Here is a 21,974-nt window from a genome sequence, read left to right as displayed (position 1 = left end):
GGCTGGGTCTCCTGACTCGCGGCGTGGGTGAGCGCATGAGCCTCCCTCCTTCGCCTGATCGACGCCTGGGGGCTCCTCTCCCCAACCTCCTCACTCTGCCCACTCTGTCCTCTCCCTCCTCGGGGAGCGGCAGGGGACGCCTGACCGGGGTCCCCAGGCTCCCCGCTCGCAACCCACGGCCTCCTCCGCGGGCAGGGAGCGAACGCGCGGAGATCGCCCGCGCACAGGGGGCGGCCCGGCTGCAGCGGGGCCGGGGCGGGAAGGCGCAGCCTAACGGTCCGGCTGCCGCGCCCCGCGCCCCGCACCCAGTGCCCCGCCCGCGGCGCCGCAGCCGCCTCCCGCCTGCCCGCCCGCCCCCTGCGTCATGACGCCGGCGCCCAACGCGGAAGCCGCTCGCCGCGCGCCGGGTCCAGCCGCGGGCTGAGCGCGGAGCCGCGGCGGGCGCAGGATACGGGCCGGGGCGCGAGCCGAGCGCAGTCTGCCGGGCCGAGCGGGCGGAGCGAGCCGAGCGGGGCCGAGCGCGCGGGCGGCGGCGGCGGCGGGCGGAGCGGAGCGCGGCGCGCCGGGGCCGCCGCCGGGGGGATGCGGCTGCCTCCCCGGGCCGGGGTGTAGAGAGGGCGGGTCCCCGGCCTCGGGAGCGCGGCGGTGGAGGGGACATAGGAGGCGGCCATGGCGACCCCCGGCAACCTAGGGTCCTCAGTCCTGGCGAGCAAGACCAAGACCAAGAAGAAGCACTTCGTAGCGCAGAAAGTGAAGCTGTTTCGGGCCAGCGACCCGCTGCTCAGCGTCCTGATGTGGGGGGTAAACCACTCGGTAAGGGCTCGGCTGCGGCGCGCGGTCCCCTTTCTCCTCCTCCTCTTCCTCCTCGTTCCCCTCCTCCTCCGGCTGCAGCTGCTGCGGGGCGGGGAGCCGGAGCCAGCCCTGGCCCTCCGGCTGCTCGCCCGCCTCGAAGTCCCCAGCCCCGCGGCGCGTGCCCCCAGCCCTCCGGGCCGCCCAGGCACCACCGCTTGCGTCCCCTTTAGATCTATGGCCGGGTGCGGGTCGGGGGTCCCGTGTGCATGTGAGTCTCACGGTGGGTGCCAGTGCCGCCCCCCGTCCGCCCGCCCGCGGGTCGGTCCCCGCAGCCTGGGAGGTAGGAAGTTTGTGCGGGGCACGGCGCCTCGGCTGTCAGCCCCAGCGGGAGCTGCTGGGGGCCGGGTCCCGGCGACCGCTGCCGGGTGTGGGGGCCGCGCGGCGCCCGCGTCTTCCGCTTGCGGGCAGGTGTACCTGTCCTGGGCTGGGCGCGTGCGAGCCTCCCACTGGGGCACTGGGGTGAGGATACCGGAGCGCGAGCAGATTTGGGGCAGCAGCTTTAGTGCTTAGGTCCTTTCTTTTTCCTTTAAAGGCAATATTACTGGGCACAGGTCGGCTTTTTGGCAAAGCAGCAGCCGATGTAAATATGGCTCTGGCGTCGGGCGGCATCCCTGCGCTTCTCCCGCATCGCCCTGCCGCTGTGCGGGCCGGAGAGCCCTTGGTGGGGAGTCTTCCTTCGTCGCCTCCCCCCACTTTGGGGAGTCAGGCAGAAGTCACCGACTGCGGAAGGGCGGCCGGGACCGGGACAGCAGGCGGGGGTCCCGGCGGGCGCGGGCAGAGGGGGTCCCGAGTTGGTCGCACCCGATGTGGGGGGTGTGAGAAAGGCTGGAGAAGAACGCGTGGAAAGGTTATCGTCACGCACAGTCGGGGGTTGGAGGATGCGCCGCTGCGGGCTATGCGGACTGCGGTTCGAGGGTCTGAAATAGCCTCCTGCTGATCTGACAGCGAGAAACTCCTGCAGTTTTAATCCACTTAGATAGGATCAGGAAGCATGATCGGAGCTGTTGGCTCAGCCAGGAAAGTTTAAACGAGCTGTGAATTTTGACCATGACCTTAGCCACTGCAGTCACTTAGCATCTGGGGAAAAGTGTAAGTCCTCTTTCCCTGCTTTTGATTTCGATGGATGTCTGTATGTCCTTTTCAGCGTAATGGAAATGACAGAAAACCATGCTGGTTTTTTGGAAAACACACACACACACACACACTCTCTCAATGTAGTGAAGTTGTTTAAAATGCCTAAAAGCATCGTTTTTGTATTTTTCTTCCCCAAGCTGAGCAGGGGGAAGGGCGAAACAGTATCAGGATCGATCGTGTTTGCATGGAGTGAGTGTTTTTGAAAAAGTTGAGAAATGATTATTTTTATCCAGCTTAATGACTGATTCACTGAAGTTCATTTTAACTTCCTGACAACTTCTTTAGCTATTTGAGAATGTAAGTTGTTACAAGAGCATGCATTACTGCACCAAAAACTCCTCTCTCAAGTTTTATTACGGAAAATGAAATGCAATTTTTCCTAAGTAATAAGTTTACAATGTAGAGTTATGTATAATTTTGTTAAGCTCTTTTATTATTTATGTTAGTAGTTGTTGGGTCCCTTATTACTAGAATAGAAACTTACAATTTAAAAAAAGGATGAATACCGTAGTGCTTACTCATTTATGGTGCTTTTATCTCCTTTGGAGTTCTGGTGTTTTGGTCAGGAGAGTGTTTCTGTCTCGGGGTTTAATTTAGTAAGGTAGTGTCAACAATATGCTGCCGAAAAAGAGTGTGCTTTCTGGGAACTCGTCTGAATTCCAGTTTGCCTTAAAAAATCTTGTAATTGTGTATGTTTTACTGTAACCACTTACGTTGCTACCTTATATTTATGAATTGCTACATTTGTTTTAGAGTTTCTTGCTAATTGGAAATATTTTGAAACTACTTAAGTGTTTCATAGTGTATGACTTGTAAATAGTACATTTGGTGTTATTTTCTTTTGCTCTCAAGAGAAGTTGGCAATTCTAAGTATCCACAACCAGAGGAGTGAAGTTTCCATTTCATATAAATGTAAGCATGTTACTCATTCAACAGATCTATATTGGGCACATACAGTGTCAGCTACTATGGGAAGAATTGCTAAAACACCTCTAATATTTTTGTCCAAATGTCTTTATTTTGAGGGCTCTGAGTTGACATAAGAAAGGTCTGTTTCACAGCCTTCTTTTTCAAAATGTCTATTTTCTTTACTATATTATTTTTGAAGAAAGAATGGAGGTGTAATATAAACATGAAATCTAAACACTTAGATGCCATGTATTTCTGGTTTGATTTCATTTTAGGTGGCAATGTCTGATATTAGATAAATGTTTTATATGACCTTCTGTGCACCAAAGTTTATAGTATAATGTGAGAATAAATATGTCAGCAGTCTTAAAAACAAACAAACATGGTGTATATGAGCATCTTCCACATACTGTGGTAAAACGCTCATTATATCTGTGCTTTAAGTTTTTCTTAAATTCTAACTGTTGACCTTGGGCATGTTAAGGTCAGGTTTTGGCATCAGTGTTTGCACCTGTGAACTGAGGTGGTTTGGATGATTTCCAAGTCTAACTCAAGATTTTTTTTTTTCAGTCTACTAGGTGCACAGTGTTATACTAGGATTTGTAGAATACTATATATAAAAGTTGTCTTACTATTATAACCTTCCAAATGCAGCAACATTCAGGGAATTTTCAAGACCTTGACTAGAGGGGAAGGAAATCTATGGTGATTTTAAGAGACTGTGAACTAAGAGTTTGTTATATTGAATGTAGCTGAACTGCATTGCAGTCTATTAAGCCAAAGTCGATTTGACTGAAACATAACAACTTGCAATTAAGGTGAAATGTTCAAGTCCATTGAGGTGGTAATGAAAATCTTGATTTGGGTAATGGTCATAGTCGGGAGTAAGCCTGCCATTGTGTGGTTAATTTGATATGTTACTGCTTTCTAACTTAAAATACCCATCAATGAATGGATCGGTGCCAATTTTTAAGTATTTTAAGCAGAGAATATAACTGAATACATAAAGGAAAAGACTTAAGGCAGTTTTGTCTTGTTACATTTAGAATTAAACTAAAAATGATCAAACAGTAAGCGTCTTAAGATGATATTTTAATAGTGTGGAGAGGATGTTGAATGATATGAGCCAAGACTTGTTTTAAATAGATACTCTAAAAGATTTTTACCCACAGTGAAATGTGAGCCTTTTAGAAATTAGTATTTTAAAACCTATTTAAATATCCAAAGGAAAACATTATCTGTATAGAAAAATCTTAAAGCACATAAAACTTGTTTAAAACATGTAGCATTTAGAAGTAGCTAAGTATTGATGTTAGAGGCTTTTGGTTTAAAGCTGTAGAAGTTCAAATGAGCTTTGGCAAAAATGTCAGGTATTTAGGGGTTTGGGGGGGCCTATCAGTAGAAGGAAAGGCTGGTAATGGAACCATGTGAAGAGCTGGGTGCTTGAGTGTGTGGCTGTGTGAGTGCTTGGGACTTTTCTGTACCCTTTGGCTCAGTTCTCCTTCATAGCTGGCTGGTTCCTTCACAGAGCAGGGAATGAACGGTTCCTGTATTTCATATTTTGTCATTTCTGCTCCCCCAAAAGGGTTTCCTGTCTCTAATTCAGTTATAAAAATACCGTGGAAGGATTCCACTTGGGATTGGTCTGGCCTTGGTCATTTGTGGCCGTCACTTGGACTAAGCAGTTATAAAAACATGGCAGCGCTTGACTGTTGACGTTGGGGAAAGAACAGTCCCCAGAGAGGCGAAAGGGCCTGCCAGGCAGTGTCAGGCAGGTCTCTGTCCTAGTAATAGAGCTGGATGGTTCTGGACATCCGTGGGTCTTTACCATGGGAATCTGTGAGGGCCAGCCTGATGAGCACCGTGTGCTGTGTTGTGTGTGGATTGGAGAATTCATGGCGCCCTTGGTGGAGCATCAGTAGCTTTGATTATATTCTCCACAGGCTCTGGTTTTTGGAATAGATAAAGACCGTATTGGATGCATCATAATTATTTTTTTTTTTTTGGTTCATGGGTTTTTATTTGGGCACTGAAAGAAGATAAGGAAACTAAGTTTTAAAGTGATGTGAGTGACTGTGAAATGACTTTTGACTGAATAGGACATAATAAGGCAATTACATTAAAATTAAAATTAGACATTAGATGAAATTATTGAGTGGAACCTGGCTACCATTCATTCAAGAACTAGTCTCCTCAAACTATTTTTTTGTTCTTTTTAATCTTCAGAGGAAAGAAACACACCAAGCAGACATACAGAAAGTTTATTAAGGAAGTCATTTTATACTCCTTAAAACTTGGGATTATAACCAGAGAACAGAATACATTTTCCTCTCCATTTGTCAGATACTTTAGAGTGAACTTTAAGTATTTATACTTAGTACTTAGTGTTACTTAGTACTTACAGTTACTAAACTTCAGTACTCAGAATGATGCCCCATGTCAGGTCAGTGATTTCTATTTCCAGGGTATCCTGATCTGCTGTGCCTTTAAAAAGGTTGCCGGCAAGAATTATAGTAAACCACCAAAATCTGCCTTAAGTTGATTAGAAAATACAGTCAACCAGAGCAATTAATTCTGCCAGCATAGCCTTCGAAATACAAATTTTGGAATTGAAGGGAATTGGTGCAATTTGGCAAAAAAGGTTTGTGGTTGGACAGATGAGGTTCAAATGCTAACTTTGGAACTGATGGGCTCTTTGAGCAGGTGATTTAGTCACTTGAGCCTCAGTTTTCACATTGTTAAAATGGAGATAATGATATGACTTCCCAGGGTTGAGGGTCAAATGAGATAGTGTATTTAAGGCCTAGCACTGTAATTAGCACATCATAAGGACTCAGTAAATGATGCCTAAAAGTAATAAAGTTCAAATGCAGTTTGGATGGTGATATATTAAAAGAACCAGATCCCTGTTTCTCAAAATCTAAGGTGTTTATCAATCACTTGGGGACTTTTTAAAAAAAAAAGTCTGCTAAATTAGGCTCTGCTGCTGGGCAGGTGGCTCATGCATGTAATCCTAACCATGCATTGGGAGGCTGAGGCAGGAGTATCGCTTGAGGCCAAGATTTTGAGACCAGCCTGGGCAGCATAGCAAGACCCTGTCCCTACAAAAAATGTAAAAACATAGATGGTTATGGCGGCACACACCTGTAGCCTGAACTACTCAGGAGGCTGAGGTGGGAGGATCATCTGAGTCCAGGAGGTCCAGGCTGCAGGGAGCCATGGTTGTACAGTGCACTCTAGCTTGGGTGACAGATGGAGGCTCCCACTAAATGTGAAACAATACAAATTAAAATGCAGTGTCTAATTCAGCAGATCTGGTGGGGGTGCTGCCTGAGACTGTGCATTTATCATACTCTCGGGTGGTACTGATGCTGCAGGTCCACAGGCTACATAGCAGTAGAAGGAAGAACTTTACCACTAAGGATTCCTCCCCCAGCCCCAACTGTATGTGATGAGCCCTTAGAAGAATGGTGGCCCCATGATAGATTAGAAAATTTGGGAGAAGAAATTGTAGGTTGGAAAGGGACACAAGCAATTTAGATTCAAGAATGTAGAATTGCAGTTGGTGGTGGTGGGTGGATCCTGCAGTTACAGTACCATGCAGGATGCTGGAAAGGTGTGATTGGAGCTCGGGAGCCACTAGGGCTGGAATAGACCATTGAGACCTGCCCGTACAGAATCGGTAAGTCAGATCTCCACTGGAGGAGCAGGGACACTGGCGACACTTGGCTTTGAGGGAAGGACAGAGGAAGAAGAAACAGGAGGAGAAAACAGGTCGGCAGAATTAGATGTTCCCAAGTGCTTGAAAGTCATGGCTGTGCTTGTGCTAAAGTGGTTGATTGGGGCTGGGTGTGAAAGCTTAAAGACTTAAGGAGTGAATGAGTGGAAGTAGAGGCAATTCCTCTTTTTTGGAAGGTAAGTAGAAGGAAGGTGAAGGATGCATTTTGTTAGGAATACCTGGGGAGTTTCCTTGAATCCGTCTCTTCGTTTCCATTCTCACTTCTGTCATTCCTAACCAGATTTGTTTCCCTCTTTCCTAGACTGATATTAAAACCCCCTAGCTTATTTCCCTGTGTCTGCCTTTATCCTCATTTCTTTTCTTTTTTGTACTAGGGACTCCTATGGCAGTCCAGTGAAGGCCATAGACTCCTCAGAATGAGGCTTTTAAAGGAATAAATGAAAATACAGAGGATATGTCCTAGCAAGTTCAAGGATCCCTCTAATTCTATCCATGGACCACTTGGGAGTTCATGGAACCCCATCAAGAACCCTTGCAAGAATAAGATGGGGATAGTGTGGGGTGAGAAAGTGGGGAGAGCACGCAGCAGCCAGGAAGAATTCTTGGGGGGGAGCACGCATAGGCTGAATTGATTACCCGCCTGGGTCACAGTGCCTAGTACTTGGGATTCACAGCTGTACCCTTAACCACTGAGCCGTGCTGCCTGGCCCAAGCTCAGGAGTCATTCATTTCTTTGAGTTCTTTTATTTTCTTAGTCTTGAGAGCTGTTCTTGGATGGACAGAGTATTAGCTGTTAACATGAGAGAAAACTACTTGAAAAATGGTTTTTCCCTTTATAGAAAGAAAATCATTGTTAATGTTCAGAGCATGTAGGGAGAGAACCAGTACATAATTTATTTAAGAAAAATGTTGTAGGGAGTTTTAAAACAGTAACTTGCCTAAAGCTAAGCCTCGCAATTCTAAATCTTTATAGTTTTTCAGCTACCTGGGCACAGTGATTAAGAGCTCTGGAGTCCGTGTTCGGTTGGCTATGTGACCTTGAACAAGTTATTTTGCCTCTCAGTTCCTTGTTTATAAAAGGAGGTAATAATAGTACCTACTTTGGAAGTTCGTTATATGGATTAAATCAGTTCATACTTGTAAGATGCCTAAATAGTTGCTGGCACATGGTAAGTTCTTAATATGCTAGCTGTCATTATTACTATTCTTTAAAATAGAGACAGGGTCTTGCTATATTGGCCAGGCTGGTCTCAAACTTCTGACCTCAAGCAATCCTCTCACCTCGGCCTCCCAAAGTGCTGGAAATAGAGGCTTGAGCCACCATGCCTATCCTATTTTTTTTTAATATCTTAAATGCTAAGAGGTAGCACGTTATCAGATTGTATGCTAAATCAATGGTTACTTTATCCTGTTTTGTAGTAGAACATCACCGTTGTACTTGGCATCCTTGTGTGTTTTTGAGTTATGAATTATCATTTTAGAATTACCCTTGTGCCCTTGATTTACTTTCTGTATCTATTTTGTTATGTTCTTTCTTGTATTTTTCACACTTCCGCTAGCGATTAGATTCTTTGAAGTGTCAGAAATCTAATTCACATCCATTAGTTGCAAGTTATGTCAGCTATTGACTTGATATTTCACCTTGTCTTTAAATATGGAGACACTGCAAGATACTTCAGATGCAAAATGAATATATTGTGGACCTTGCTCTCAAATTGTGCATAACTACAGGAGACACAGACGTAAAATAAATATATGTGTAAATAACTACAGTGTCCAGAATGCTAGGGGTGGAGGGTATTAAATAGACTGTGCAGAACATTGAGCAAAGGCATGACGTCGGCGAAGGGCTTAGACATGAGGCAATTTGGGAGAAGAGCATTTTAGGCAGAGGGGTCAGCTGGTGCAAAGACCCTGAGGCTGGTGTTTGCTTGGCCTGTCATGGCAACTGCAGGAAAGCTGGCATGGCTGGAGCACAGCAAGAGGGGGATATAGTGGTAGGAGATCGGCCAAGGTGCTAACCAGGACTGGAGCATGATTACTTCTGCCTGGGGGACTTGGAGAATCCTTGAGAGGAGGTAACAATGAGGAGGACCTTGAGGATTAAATAGAATCTCCCAGCTGCAGAAGATGGGTGACATGGTTCAGCTGTGTCCCCACTCAAATCTAATCTTGAATTGTACCCATAATCCCCAGGTGTTGTGGGTGGATCCGCTGGAGATAATTGAATCATGGGGGCGGTTTTCCCCATCGTATTCTCATGACAGTGAGTTAGTTCTCACGAAACCTGATGATTTTAAATAAGGAGCTTCTCCTTTTGCTGGGTGCTCATTCTTCTGCTTGCTGCTGCCATGTGAAGAAGGATGTGTTTGCTTCCCCTTCTGCCGTGATCGTAAGTTTCTTGAGGTCTCCCCAGCCCTGCAGAACTGAGTCAGTTAAACCTCTTACCTTTATAAATTACCCAGTCTTGGGTATTTCTTCATAGCAGCATCAGAACAGACTAATACAATGGGGAAAGGCACATGCAGCCGGGTGTCCGACAGCTGGCCAAACCAAGCAGAGCGGAGAATGTGAGTAGTTGGCTTTGGGTGTGGCCACAGTGGCAGTACCCAGTAACATGTTAGAAATGCAGAGCTTGGGCCTCTGCAGACCTGCTGGAGCAGAATGTACATTTTAACAAGACATGGTGATCATCAGCATATTTGAGTCTGAGAAACACCCATCAGGGTAAATCTTTCGTTTTAAGCCCTGAGGTTCCTTAGATGTGCCTCAGGGGCTGGTGGGAGGGGGCCGAGCTGGTGGGGGAATTTAGTCCTACCTCAGTTTCCTCCAGAACAGCCTTGTTTTTGTCCTCATTGTCATCTCTCTCTCCTTTTTTTTTTTTTTTTTAACTGGGGTACTGAATATAATATGTAAAGGGGGTAAAAAAGATCCTGCAGCCAAGAAAATTGAAAACCACAGAGGAACATGAAGGGAATGTCAGGAGATGTTTGAAAGAGTAGTTTGAGGACACCTTTGAAGGGCCAAGTGGTTGATGTTTGCCAGAGAAAAGCCAGCAGTTCTGACCAGGATTACTTTAAAATTTGCCACAAATCTCAAATGACACTCGACCCGGAAGTGTTACTGCCTCCTTTAATATGTTCTCTACTCTCTGAAGTCATTTCTTCCTTTTCACCTCTCCTTGAACTTCACCTAGTGTCCTGTCCCCCACTCCCCCCACCCCATCCTCCCCTCAGCATATAACTTCATTTAGAAAGCATTGAACAAATAGAAGCCGTCAGCTTCCGCTCTTCCCACCATCCCATCTAAATTTTGGACAGCTGGGTCCGTCAGTCTGCAGACATGCTGGAGGGGCTGCCCTGCCTGGTTTTGTAGCTGCTAGCTACATATGGCAACTTAAATTTCAGCTAATAAAACTTAAAATTCAGGTTCTCATATCAAGTGCTCACTAGCCACATGTGGTTAGTGGTTACTGGATTGAACAGTGCAGATATAGATGATTCCCACCATTGCAGTATCTTCCACTGGCATGGCTCACCATTCCGGGGCCTCCCGTCTTGAAAGCAAAATAAACTACAGTAACAGCAGAAGCTCTCCTTCACCCTTAGTCTCTCATTTTAGTGTCTTCTCGTGTTTTCTGTTCCTTTTTTTTTTTTTTTTTTTTTAAGATGTCTTGCTTTCTGGCCTGGGCTGGAGTGCATGGTGCGATCACGGCTCACTGCTGCCTCAAACTCCTGGTCTCAAGCAGTCCTGCTTCAGACTCCCTAAGTGCTGGGATTACACATGTGAGCTACCACACCTGCCCTGTTCCTTTTCATAGCAGGAGTGAAAGGCCTTGTCTAAAGCTGAGGTCTCCTATTTCTATAGAGACACCGTACCCCGCAACCCTCAACTTACCTGCCATGATCTCCTTAACTTACCCCAATCTAGCTTTCACCTCCAGCACACCTAGGAAACTGCTCAAGTCAGCATCACTGGCAGTGCTCACGTTTTCAAATGCAGGGGGCTCCTTTTTTTTTTGTCTCTTGTTTTCCTTCTGCTTCACTAGCCACTCCTTAGGCGCAGGCTCCTCGTCTTTTGCTCAGTCTGGAAATGTTGGAATGCCCCAGGCCTGTGTCCAGGATCACCTACAATTACATTTACTTTACCTACATGATTTCATTTAGTCTCTTGGCTTTTTATACCATTTTACAGTGATGATTGAGAAATTTTTAACTTCAGCTCTAACTTTCCTCTTGGGCTCTATATGCAGTTTCTTACCAGGTATCTTCACATGAATACCTAATAGACATCTCAGATGTCCCAAGCAGGCCTCTTGATTTCCTCCGTGCACTCTGCCCCATCCCCTGTCATAACTTAAAACTGGCTTCTACCGGTCTCAGAAAATGGACCACCATAGACCCAGGTGCTCAAGCTTAAACGTAGGGACCAACCTTGATTATGCTTTTTCTCCCTACTCCTTCTCCACATCCAATTTTTGAGTCCGGAATCCACATGCTTCTTTCTATTTGAATCTTCTTTCTCAGGAACACTGTGGTAGCCTCCTGTTTGGTCTCCTGGTGTTCAGTTTTGCCCTGTTTCAGTCCGCCTTCTCTGCAGCAGTGGCAGAGGAATCTTGCTTAACTGTAGATGATTTCATGTCATGTCCTCAGTTAAACCTTCCAAAGGCTTACATTGCATTTAGAATAAAATCCAAACCTTTTCTGACCTGCAGGATCTTACTGGCCTGGGCCCCACTTTCCTCCTTGCCCTCATCCCATAACACCCTCTTCATGATTCCTATGTTCCAGCCACCCTGCGCTTTTTCTGTTCCTAAAGGCAAGCTCAGAGCAGCCACAGTTCTTCAGTCTTTATTTTTCTCTTTGTCAGGAATGTTTTTCCCTCTTTTATTTATTTTATTTATTTTTTTTTGAGACAAGGTCTCGCTCTGTTACCCGGGCTGGAGTGCAGTGGCACGGTCATAGCTCACTGCAGCCTTGAACTCCTGGGCTCAAGCGATCCTCCTGCCTCAGCCTCCTATGTAGCTGGGACTACAGGTGTGCACCACCATGCCTGGATAATTTTTTTAATTTTTGTAAGAGATGGGGAGTCTCACTGTGTTGCCCAGGCTGGTCTTCAACTCCTGGCCTCAAGTAATCCTCCTGCCTCAGCCTCCCTAGGTGTTGGGATTACAGGCATGAACCACCATGCCCAGCCTGCCCTCAGATCTTTGGATGGTTGGCTCCTATTAGTTATTTTAGTCTCCTAGCTAAGGGGTTGCCTCCTCAGATGGCCTCTCTGACCTCCTAAGCTAAGGGAGCCCCTCCACTGTCATACTGTTATTTTCTCTGTGACACTTAACACTGTTTGAAACTGAGTTGTGTACATTTTTATTGCTTATCTCCCTCAACTAGAACAGTAAGTTTCATAGCAACTGAGACTTTTTCCTATTTACTAGGTGTATCCCTGCATCTAGAACAGTGTATTTAGATAGTAGGTGCTCAGTACGTATTGTTGAACGAATGAGTGGGGCTGGGATTCTAAACCGTAGGCCATTAGTTCTCAGGTGGAATACCATGAGGCCTCCCATATTCAATTTTCATAAACATGTAAAGTTTACTTTTGTTATAATCAAGCATAGAACATTTTAGAGCATTTTGCTGAGCGGGTTGTGCAATGCATTAGAGAGTGGGGAAAAACTTGCTGCAAATTGGTGATAAGAGGTATGGGGTAACTGCAAGCCAGTGCCAAAGAAAGAGGTTATGTTTACAGCAGCATGCAAGAACTGTGTCTTGTGAACACGACAGAAAAGGTTCGGAAAGTAAACAGCTTCTTTCAGACAGTGTCAGATGTTGAAGGGCTGCCAAGTGAACTGTGTGAAGACTATGAATGCATTTCTAAGTAATCTGAGATATTATGTAGAAGAGTGTGCTGCAGTGTTATTACTGACTTGTTCTTTTAATGGCTTCAGACACGCCTCCAAAAATTGTAGTATTCAGAAGTGTACCATGAGTTAAATTTAAGATTGCATAAACATTGTAAGAATAGTGATAATGTCAATATCTCTGTCCTTTGTGGGTCTTTTTCTATTGTGTATTGTTTCTGCTGGTTCTTCTTCATGGTGCCTTGTTGCCATTTATGTTTGGTTCATTTTGGCTCTGAGCTGCTCACTTCCCTTGGATAGTTATTCAGGGAGCATTCTTCAAGTCTTAGGATAAAGATGTATCCTTCCAGAGAGAATTGTTTGTTTTTGCCACATGGCTATGGGTACTAGAGACCAAGACCATTTGAAACTAAATTCACAGCTTGGAATTTTTTGGACCTCATGGTGATATAAAATTGGGCTGCAGTCCCTGGGGTGGTATGGTTTTATTTTTGGTAGACCCATTGTAGCCTTATGGAGAAAAGGTTTCCTATTAGACTTCACAACTTGGGTGGGTCCTAGGCTTTGTCTTCTGTTCCTGTCAACCCATGAGACCATCAAAGCCCTTAGAGCCAAAGTGGCTTCCATGACTAACTTACTCTTCCTGCTTCCAGTTTTCACTAAGATCTTGGCAGGCCGACTTCTCTCCTCCCTCTTCCAACTCTTTGATGCCTTCAAGAAGATGTTTAAGAACATATTTTATTCAGGACGCTTACTTATTTTCAGTGCAGAGCTGACCTGAATAACCCTGTCAGCAGAAATGCAAATCAACCTCAAAGTTTCAAAAGAGGGACTCCAACAGTAAGTGAGACAGTGAGAAGCCAAAGAATGGTGGCACTTCTGCAGCCTTCCAGGGATGGATCCCTGAGGGGAGTCAGTGCGACAGGAGGTGGGACTGCAAGAAGGAAGGATGCCATTGCTGTCTTCCAGAGGTGATGGGAACCTGAGCTTGGGCAGGGGTACAGACATTGTTGGATAACCAGGTATAGATGTGATAGAAGCTGTGTTGTCTAAGTGGCCCATAGCCTAAAAGGTTTGAAGATACTGCTGTAAACAAGCAGACAAAGGATGTGCTTAGAGAGATTACAGGTAGAATCAGCTGGATTTGGTGACTGTTAGGTAACAGGAAGGAATTGACAGTGACTCACCTAGGTCAGTTTCTTACCATTCACACTCTCCATTACATTATTGTTATTTGGGGGCTGTTAGCTTCTGGCGGGATACCCCTGCCCCGCTTGCCGCAACTGGGATTGTACACACAGATACTGTGAGACAGCAGAGGATTAATAAACTGCCCTGGGAGAGTTAGTGGTAGGCTCTTGAAATTCTTCAAGAATTGAATTAGCGTGGTGGATGGAAAAGCTGGAGAAAACACCTTACAGGCAGAATAATGCATACAAAAGCATAAAGGGTATGTGGCATTTCCAGGGAACTGCCAAACCCTTCTTCAGGTGCTTCTATACTTCCCTCCTTCTGATTTTATGGTTTTATCCATTTCCATTCTTATGGACATGTTCTTATTTAAATTACTTTTGTTTGTGTTTCTCCAGGCTTGGTCATTTAGGCTTAGAAACATATTTGCAAGTTGCTAGATACCCTAACATTCAGAGCTTAGTTTATTTGTAGTTGTAATAAATAAGCCTTGCTTTTGTTTTTTCAACGTGGACTTTGAGGAAGGTGTTAGGTATTAGTCAACCCGAGAATGACCTCTGTAGCATTCCACATGACCTGCACAAAGGCTCCAGGTGGTAGGGGCAGGTGGGGGCTGATGTCAGTATTGCCACCTGCACACCATAGCAAGGGGCTGCATTAGCGGGAGACAGGCACCCTTTTTGTGAGTTGTCCGCACATAGGAGGCTCATTTTCTGATGTGCACAGAGGTGCCTGTGTGCTAGCAGCTGCCCTGCTTTGCCTTGCTTTTCTCGGGTCATGCATCCAAAATTTCTCATGTCACGTTCCCGAGCACTGGTGTCTTTGGAGGAGCTTTCAGGTGGTGTTCAGTCTGGACAGAAGAAAAGAAAGTGGGGTTTATAAAGTCCCCTTATAGATTTGAATCTGCTTTAGAAAATGCACCGTTGTGCAGTCTTTGCTGCTGCTACATACATGCTTCTATAATGCAGATTCACTTGTATGAGTTCGGTGTATCGGGAATGTGGCATAGGATGTATGAATTGGTCCATATGCAGTTTTCCTTGAGTACACCACTGCCTCCAAGTATCAGCAGCTAGGTGCAGAGTACACTAATACAGCTCAAGGCAGCAAGCCAAATTGGGAAACAGGACTGCATACCTTGCTCTTGTATCCGTTTTCTTCCTTCTGACTCCAGCAGCCTTCTGCTCTATCTCGGTAGTACTCATTTCAGGGTTCTCTCCAATCTTTGGACATTTTCTCCTAGTCTGTGTAACTTAGAAGCTTGGTTACTCCTTATATTCCTTCCATCAAGTGATCCTCACCTTTGTATTTCTAAAGTCCATTATATATCTATTCGAAATTACACTAAAATACTGTTTATTTTTCTATTTTTAGGATTTTTATTTTTAAGCATTCTGGTGATAGAGTTTCATAGTTTTTGAGTGGTCTGCCTAAAATCTGGATTTTAGTGTCTATGTAGAACTTAGAAATTTTTCAGAAATACATATATTGCATTACAATAAAAGCGTTTGTATTTACAATGTATTTTGAACAACTATATGCCCAGGCTGCAAGTTTCCCAAAGAAAGATGTAATCGTTGGTTTTTTTGTTTCCAAGGATAACCAGGTATAGATGTGGTAGAAGCTGTGTTGTCTAAGTGGACCATAGCCTGAAAGGTTTGAAGATACTGCTCTAAACAAGCAGAACATTAGTTTCTTTGTCTGCTCTTTGAGTATTCTTACTAATCCTTCTCTGGCCTGACCATGTGTCCCTCCCAAGTTTCACACATTCCCAGGTATCTAGTGTGTTCGGTTGTCTCCCTGTGCTACTCAGCAGCTGCCTTTTCCAGCAATGGCCCTAGCTTGCTTCTGTGCTCAGGAACAGGAACAGAAGTTTTCTTCTCAGCTGTCCCCTGTCTCTCTTAGACCAAGTCCACAGGCTTTTACTACATTAGGCCTTGGAGTACATTTCCTGTAGAATCAAAGGGCCAACTTACAAATGAATGTTTGGAACACAACCCATTCATAAATTAGGTTCTGCCTGCACCCAGATGGAAAGTTAAATGCTTTGGCATCAGAAGAACTGTTGAGAAACAGATATTGTTTCTGAAATTATGATAAATCCATAAGGCACTTGCTTTTTGGCACATTGCACCAAAGTAGGAGGACAGGAGCAAATTTTAGGGACATTAAAAAAAATAGGTTAGGAGAAGCTAATCTTTTTGTCTAATTCACTTTCTCTTGCAGTTCTGGCATCAGATACTTACTGATTTAACACATGCCAATGAATATTTGAGCCAGGAAATAGCCAATAGTGAATATTTTTATTATGTGTTAGATAAAGCTTCTTTCTTCTTATGCTTATTTAGGTGAACTAGAAATATGGTTTCAGTGAAATTTAAGTTCTAATAAGTACAGATATATAGCATATTTTCTGAAAAACTTGAAAAACACACACAAATATAAAAAATTACCGTAACCATTCTATCAAGCAACCAGTGTTAATGTTTTAATGTGTTTCTTTCCAATATCTTTTTTAAAAAATCTCATTGAGACTATTCTGTCTATCTTACTATGTATTCTTCACAATTATTTTAAATTTTTGATCACTGCTTAATAATTAGGTTGGTGCAAAAGTAATTGTGGTTCTTGCCATTACTTTCAGTGGCAAAAACTGCTATTACTTTTGCACCAACCTAAATAGTTTAATGAAGTTTAATTGTCCAAACATTGGTGCCAGTATTTTGCCACCACAAGTAATGTTGCTGTCAGCATCTCCCTGTATGAAACTCTTTCTTATTTGGGATGATTTCCTTAGAACAGATTCTCTTTTTGGGGAATTTACTTGGTCAAAGGGTATGAATATTTTAAGGCTCTTGGTACATGTTGCCAAGTTGCTTTCAAAAAGGGTTATACCAGATTATAACCCTAGCAGTGTGGCTAAGAGCCGCTTTCCCACATCTTCTGCCTTCAGGGTTCTAAATTGAACAGCAAAGATTGCAATAAAAAGATATCCTTTTTTTCCATATGCTTTTAACCCATTTAAATCTCTTTATAGAGATTTTCAGCAGTTTGACCAAAGATGTACACACATGGGCAGTGTGGGAGTATCAGGTCTGAGGTTGGAGGATGGCTCCTACATAGGCTGCCTGGCCCGAGTCTGCCCTCTGAAAAGACCTGCGTTCAACTGACCCACTTCTCCCAGTTTTTCTTCATCGAACTCTAGGCAGAGAGTGCCTGCATCCCAGAAGCAGGTCGCTGTCCACTGTCTGTGGTTGGTTAATTTCTGCTGGCCATAGCCCACATTATTTATATTAAACCCAATCCAATAGCATTTAATGGCAGGCAGAATTCTTCCCATGTAAGTAGACTAGCCAGGAATTTGTATTTCATCATTCTCAGTCTGACTGCTTAACGTTAGACTCTACCTATGGACGATTTACATGAACCATGTCAGAAAATGTAATGTGACATCTGCTAGAGTCCACAATTACAAGGTGTGTGTGTGTGTGTGTGTGTGTGTGTGTGTGTGTGTTTAATTTTTTAAAAAAATTTTTGAGATGCGGTTTTGCCCTGTTACCCAGGCTGGAGTACAGTGGTGTGATCATAGCTCACTACAGCCTCGAACTCTTAGGTACAAGTGATTCTCCTGCCTCAGCTCGTGTAATAGCTGGGACTATAGTTGTGTGCCACCATGCCCCGCTAATTTTTAAAAACAAATTTTTGTAGAGATGGGGGTCTTGCTATGTTGCCTAGGGTAGTCTCAAACTCCTGGGCTCAAGTGATCTTTCTGCCTTGGCCTCCCAAAGTGTTGGGATTTCAGGCATGAGCCACCACACCCAGCCTTGCTTTTTAAATGTTGGATGTTACCCTCCCTCTACTGTGGTCCTATAGTTTGGCTTGAAGCTTGATTCTGTGCGCTAGCCACTCTGTCAAGCATTATGTAGTATAAATAATGCCGGTCACTTGCGCTGACCTCACAAACATTCCGAAGCCTGGCAAGGCAGGTGTGGAAGCTCAAAGCTTTGCCATCTAACTGTGAGTACTCAGGCTTCTTTCCATTTAGATAAGACACTCAGAAAGCAAAAGCAGTGCAATTTTAATTTTTAACTCTTTTACTTAACATACAAAGTAGCCTTTATTTTTTTTAAGCTGAAGGAAATGAACTCCAGAGAACACTGAAGAAAATTGAAGGAAAAAAGCAGAGCTCTTAGAAAGAAAGGAAAGGTCACACTTATAAACTGTAGCCATCTAGATAAACTGTTATTTCCACTTTATGTGGATGTATTTTATTGTGACAGTGCTAACTACAGTTGCCAATTTTCAGGAGGCCTAAATTACTGACTATTTTAGATGAATTCAGGCTTTAAAATTAGCCCTGGGATAATATATTTCTTTTAAAATGGAACCTTAATTGATCCTTATTTTTTAAAGCTTGAATTAAGTAGAAAATTAAGGGTCTTTTGTAAAAGATGATAATATATATTTAACTTGGATGATTACCTAATAGAGAATTATTCCTTGTTCTAGTATTTTAAAATATTAAATGTTTGACACAAAAACAGACCATTCTGAATAGGCTTTAGGAAGTAGGTGACTTTTCAGTATGAATAAACTATATGTAATTTTTCATTAACTTCAGAAAAAGAACTTTAAAAATTATGGATATAAATTTTTATGCCCTATTTTAAGAAACTACCCTTTTTTTCTTATGTGAAAAATGTCTGCAAGATTGAAAAAAGATTCCATATAGAGTAATGTATTGAATGAAATGAGTTGTTTTCCACTTAACCAGAGTGGCCAAAGGCTATTTCAAAACAAATTTATTCCCATTTCTGAACCTGCAAATCAAGAGACCACTTAAGGATTCATTTCAATTTGGTTATTTATAGGAAGAAAAGACTATTCTGATGGCATGTAGGATGGTCCTAAAGTAATCGGCTCAGCTAAAAACACACTTAATAACTGTTGGGCATGTCAGCTGAGGAGAGACCCTTATAGCCTGTGTTTCCTACAAAAACAAAAACACAGTTCTTTTATGAAAGTAGACAAGTTGATGGTATATTTGGGCTAAATAAAATACGATGTTGACATGTGTTGAAATATTCTGTAGTTGTTACACATGTTGGCTGAGGTTGTTGTACTGATCTAGACACATGGCTGATACTTTGAGTGGGAACATAGCCAGTGTGCCTTTAATATACTATGTCCCTCTGAGGAGGGATTACAGATGATTTTTTGCTTCCTACTTACACCTTTTTATAGGTTTCTTACAAAAATATTGAGCATGCAGTCTTCTTACAATTAGGGAAAAAACCCAAGACATGTTCTAAGGTGAGATGGGTGGTGGGAAGAAATCTGTATACAGTCAGCCCTCTGTATCCAAGGCTTCTGAATCTTCAGATTCAACCAACCACGGGTCAAAAATATTAAAGGAAAAAGATAAAAAATAATATAAATAAAAGCACCAATACAGTATAACAGCTACTTACTGTGACCATTACATTGTGTCAGGTACTTACACATGGACTAGAGATGATATAGAGTATATGGGAGGATGTGTGCAGGTTTTATACAAATATGACGTTTTGTATTAGGGACTTCAGCATCTAGGGAGTGTGGTATCCTGGGGAGTCCTGGAACCAATCCCCCAAAGATACCAAGGGAAGACTGTATATTGAATTCAGTGAGGCAGAAATGACTTGTACATTTTGGTTTGTGAGATAAAATATTCTCTTGATATAGGGGATTTTTTTCTCTGTGTAGCTATCCTAGGAAATCCCTTGATTAAAAGAAATGTTGATTGTACTGGGAAAAACAAATAATAAATAATTCTAAAAGTTGTCACTTTTGGTGAGTTTGGGAAAAACAAGGACAAACTGCAGTGATGACCGCTAATTTACCTACAGGTATCCAAGTTTTTATTGCATCTTAGCAGTGAAAAAAATCAGAGCATGTGCTCTCAATATATGAATTTTTATTTATAAGTTTTCCATGTGTTCTACTGAATTATTTTGTCTTATACACAGAAATTTTAAAAGGATGCATTGACGGTAAATATTGGTAACTAAAACTTGTTTTGTTAAAAATTATTGATATCGTGAAAAATTATCATTAGTGTGTAGTGGATTTTATTTTTTCAAATGAAGGTTATGTGGATGAGTTCGTATCACTGTTTTTAAAAATGGTGAATATTTTATGATAAAGCAGTTTGAAGGTCTGGTCCTATATTCATTTTGCTATTTGGTTTTAATAACTCAAAAAGTTACCTACAAAGATACACTGATCCAAATGGGTGAAGTGCATTGTTGACTGTGCTTATTAACTGGTGATTCTCATTTTCACACTGTCCACCAGTTAGATAAAAATTTTTCTGGTAAATTTCTATTTTTGTGGATAGCACTAAGTTCTCATAAAATGTGTTCCAGTTTATATTAAGGATGAAGAGGGTTGAAAATAAAAAACTTTTTACATTTATTGAAAATTTTAAAACAGATGAGAAGTATTTTATAAGTTCTTTGTACGAAAGATACAAAAGCACATCTCTTTTCGAAATACTTTCTGTACAGTCTGAGTTTCTTTTCAAAAAAGCAGTTATTTTCTTGCACTTCTTAAAACCTCATCTTTACTTTGAAGGGACTGATTAAGTAAGGTCATTGAAGAAACATCTGCCCGGTATTACTGACAGCCGCTTGTGATCACAGAGTAGGTCAGTAGATTTGGAGCAGATTGTATTCATGTAAGGGAAAATGTGTTAATCATTCTTAAAACAATTCTTCTATGATTTTGCCACAAGACAACTGGAACACCTCTGTATGGTACAAAACAGTTTTGGGGTCACGCCCCACCTCATTACTGAAAGGTTTTGTTTTTTATACTGCATAGATGGTAGCCCTACATGAATAAATTGAACAGATGACAAAGGGGCCCACTGCCACATCTTGAGTTATTTAAGTGGCATGTGACATCTAATCTGTGGACCCAAATAAGGGCTGTCAGTGTTGGTAAAAGCTGCATTTCTTACCTTTTAAGGTAAAATTAAGTGTAAGTAGACATTCTGACAGTTTCTTCTTGCACTCAGTAGATTATCTTGCTTACCCCTCCCCCATACACATCACTTAGATTTTCAGGTACAGTAACCCCTTTGTTTCCCCGGGGGATTGGTACTAGGATCCTGCAGACACCAAAATCCTCAGATGCTCAAGGCCTTGCAGTCAGCCCTGTGGCACCCAGGGGTATGAAAAGGTAGTCCGCCGTGTCCACGGGCTCTGCATCCAGCCAGTAATGTGTTTTTGAATCGCCTTTGCTTGAATCCGAGGGCTCCGCATACTCAATGAGGTGTGTAAATGAAGGAGAGAGTGACTCTGGACTTAACACCTCTTATCAGGCTCTCTTCATTTCTTGGATTCCATTAAAAAAATCATAAACCATCAGAACCAGATGGTAGTTGTGATTTTTTTTTTTTCCTAATCCCTTCATGTTATAGATGAGAAAGCTGAGACAGTGAAATAAAGAAACTGCTCAGTGATAGAGCGAGGACCAGAATTATGCCTCCCAACTCAGCACCAGGCTGGATGTGTGTGTTAAGGTCATCTGTGGGTAGTGTGTCGATGACTAAGCTCCCCAGATGGGAACTAGTGGAGATCTGTTGATATCTGACTTCCTAAAAACTAATTTCTCTCTCAGATCTCTCGGCTCTGTTCTTTGTTTCCCAAACATATGGCCTTGAAATCATCTTTAGTTTTTGTCTTTTTGCTTTCTTCTTGTAGACACATGCTTTGTCTAGCTATTACTGAAACATGAAGAATACTCATAAATAGATTCTCATTTCCTGAGAAGTTGCCTTCTAAGTGAATCAAGATGCCATGTAGAATCACTCTTGGACTGTTTTTAGTGATGGTGGTGAAATCCTTGTATGTATTACTCTCCAAAAGCCTTAAAAGTGTTAACAAAGAATGCATAGGTAAAATAAAGCAAAATGCAATCAGCTAAAACAAAAAATCAAGTTGTAAAGATGGGGAGAGAAAAACACATTTACCATAAAATTTTTCACAGTCCTGGTTAAGGAAACTGACATTGGAACTTGAAACTTAGGTCTGAATTTCTTAGCAACCATGACAAGTCTGATCTAACTATCCTTGTCTAATGGGAGGACAGATACTGGTTTATTTTCACTCCCTGATTCTAAGGAAAACTTATGACCCCAATCGATTAAAACAGGACTAAAATTAATGGATATGCAGAACTATTTGTTATTGAGTCCCATGAAAGCCAAGGCAAAATGCGACACACACCAGATATCAGAGT

The 21,974-nt window shown here is 42.8% G+C and overlaps 1 protein-coding gene across 1 annotated transcript in view; it reads left to right on the top strand.

Annotated features, from left to right (window-relative positions):
* The first annotated feature begins 410 nt into the window (after positions 1–410).
* The window catches only part of PIP4K2A (phosphatidylinositol-5-phosphate 4-kinase type 2 alpha), a 179,261-nt gene continuing 157,697 nt past the window's right edge, over positions 411–21,974 (top strand). The window contains exon 1 of the mRNA XM_054503573.2: positions 411–813. Within this exon, the coding sequence (XP_054359548.1) occupies positions 670–813 (144 nt within the window). The 5' untranslated portion in view covers positions 411–669. The remainder of the gene's footprint in view (positions 814–21,974) is intronic.

The sequence above is a fragment of the Pongo pygmaeus genome, chromosome 8 (assembly GCF_028885625.2).
Source record: "Pongo pygmaeus isolate AG05252 chromosome 8, NHGRI_mPonPyg2-v2.0_pri, whole genome shotgun sequence".
Classification (NCBI taxonomy): Eukaryota; Metazoa; Chordata; class Mammalia; order Primates; family Hominidae; genus Pongo; species Pongo pygmaeus.
This window is presented reverse-complemented; position numbering and strand designations above follow the sequence as displayed.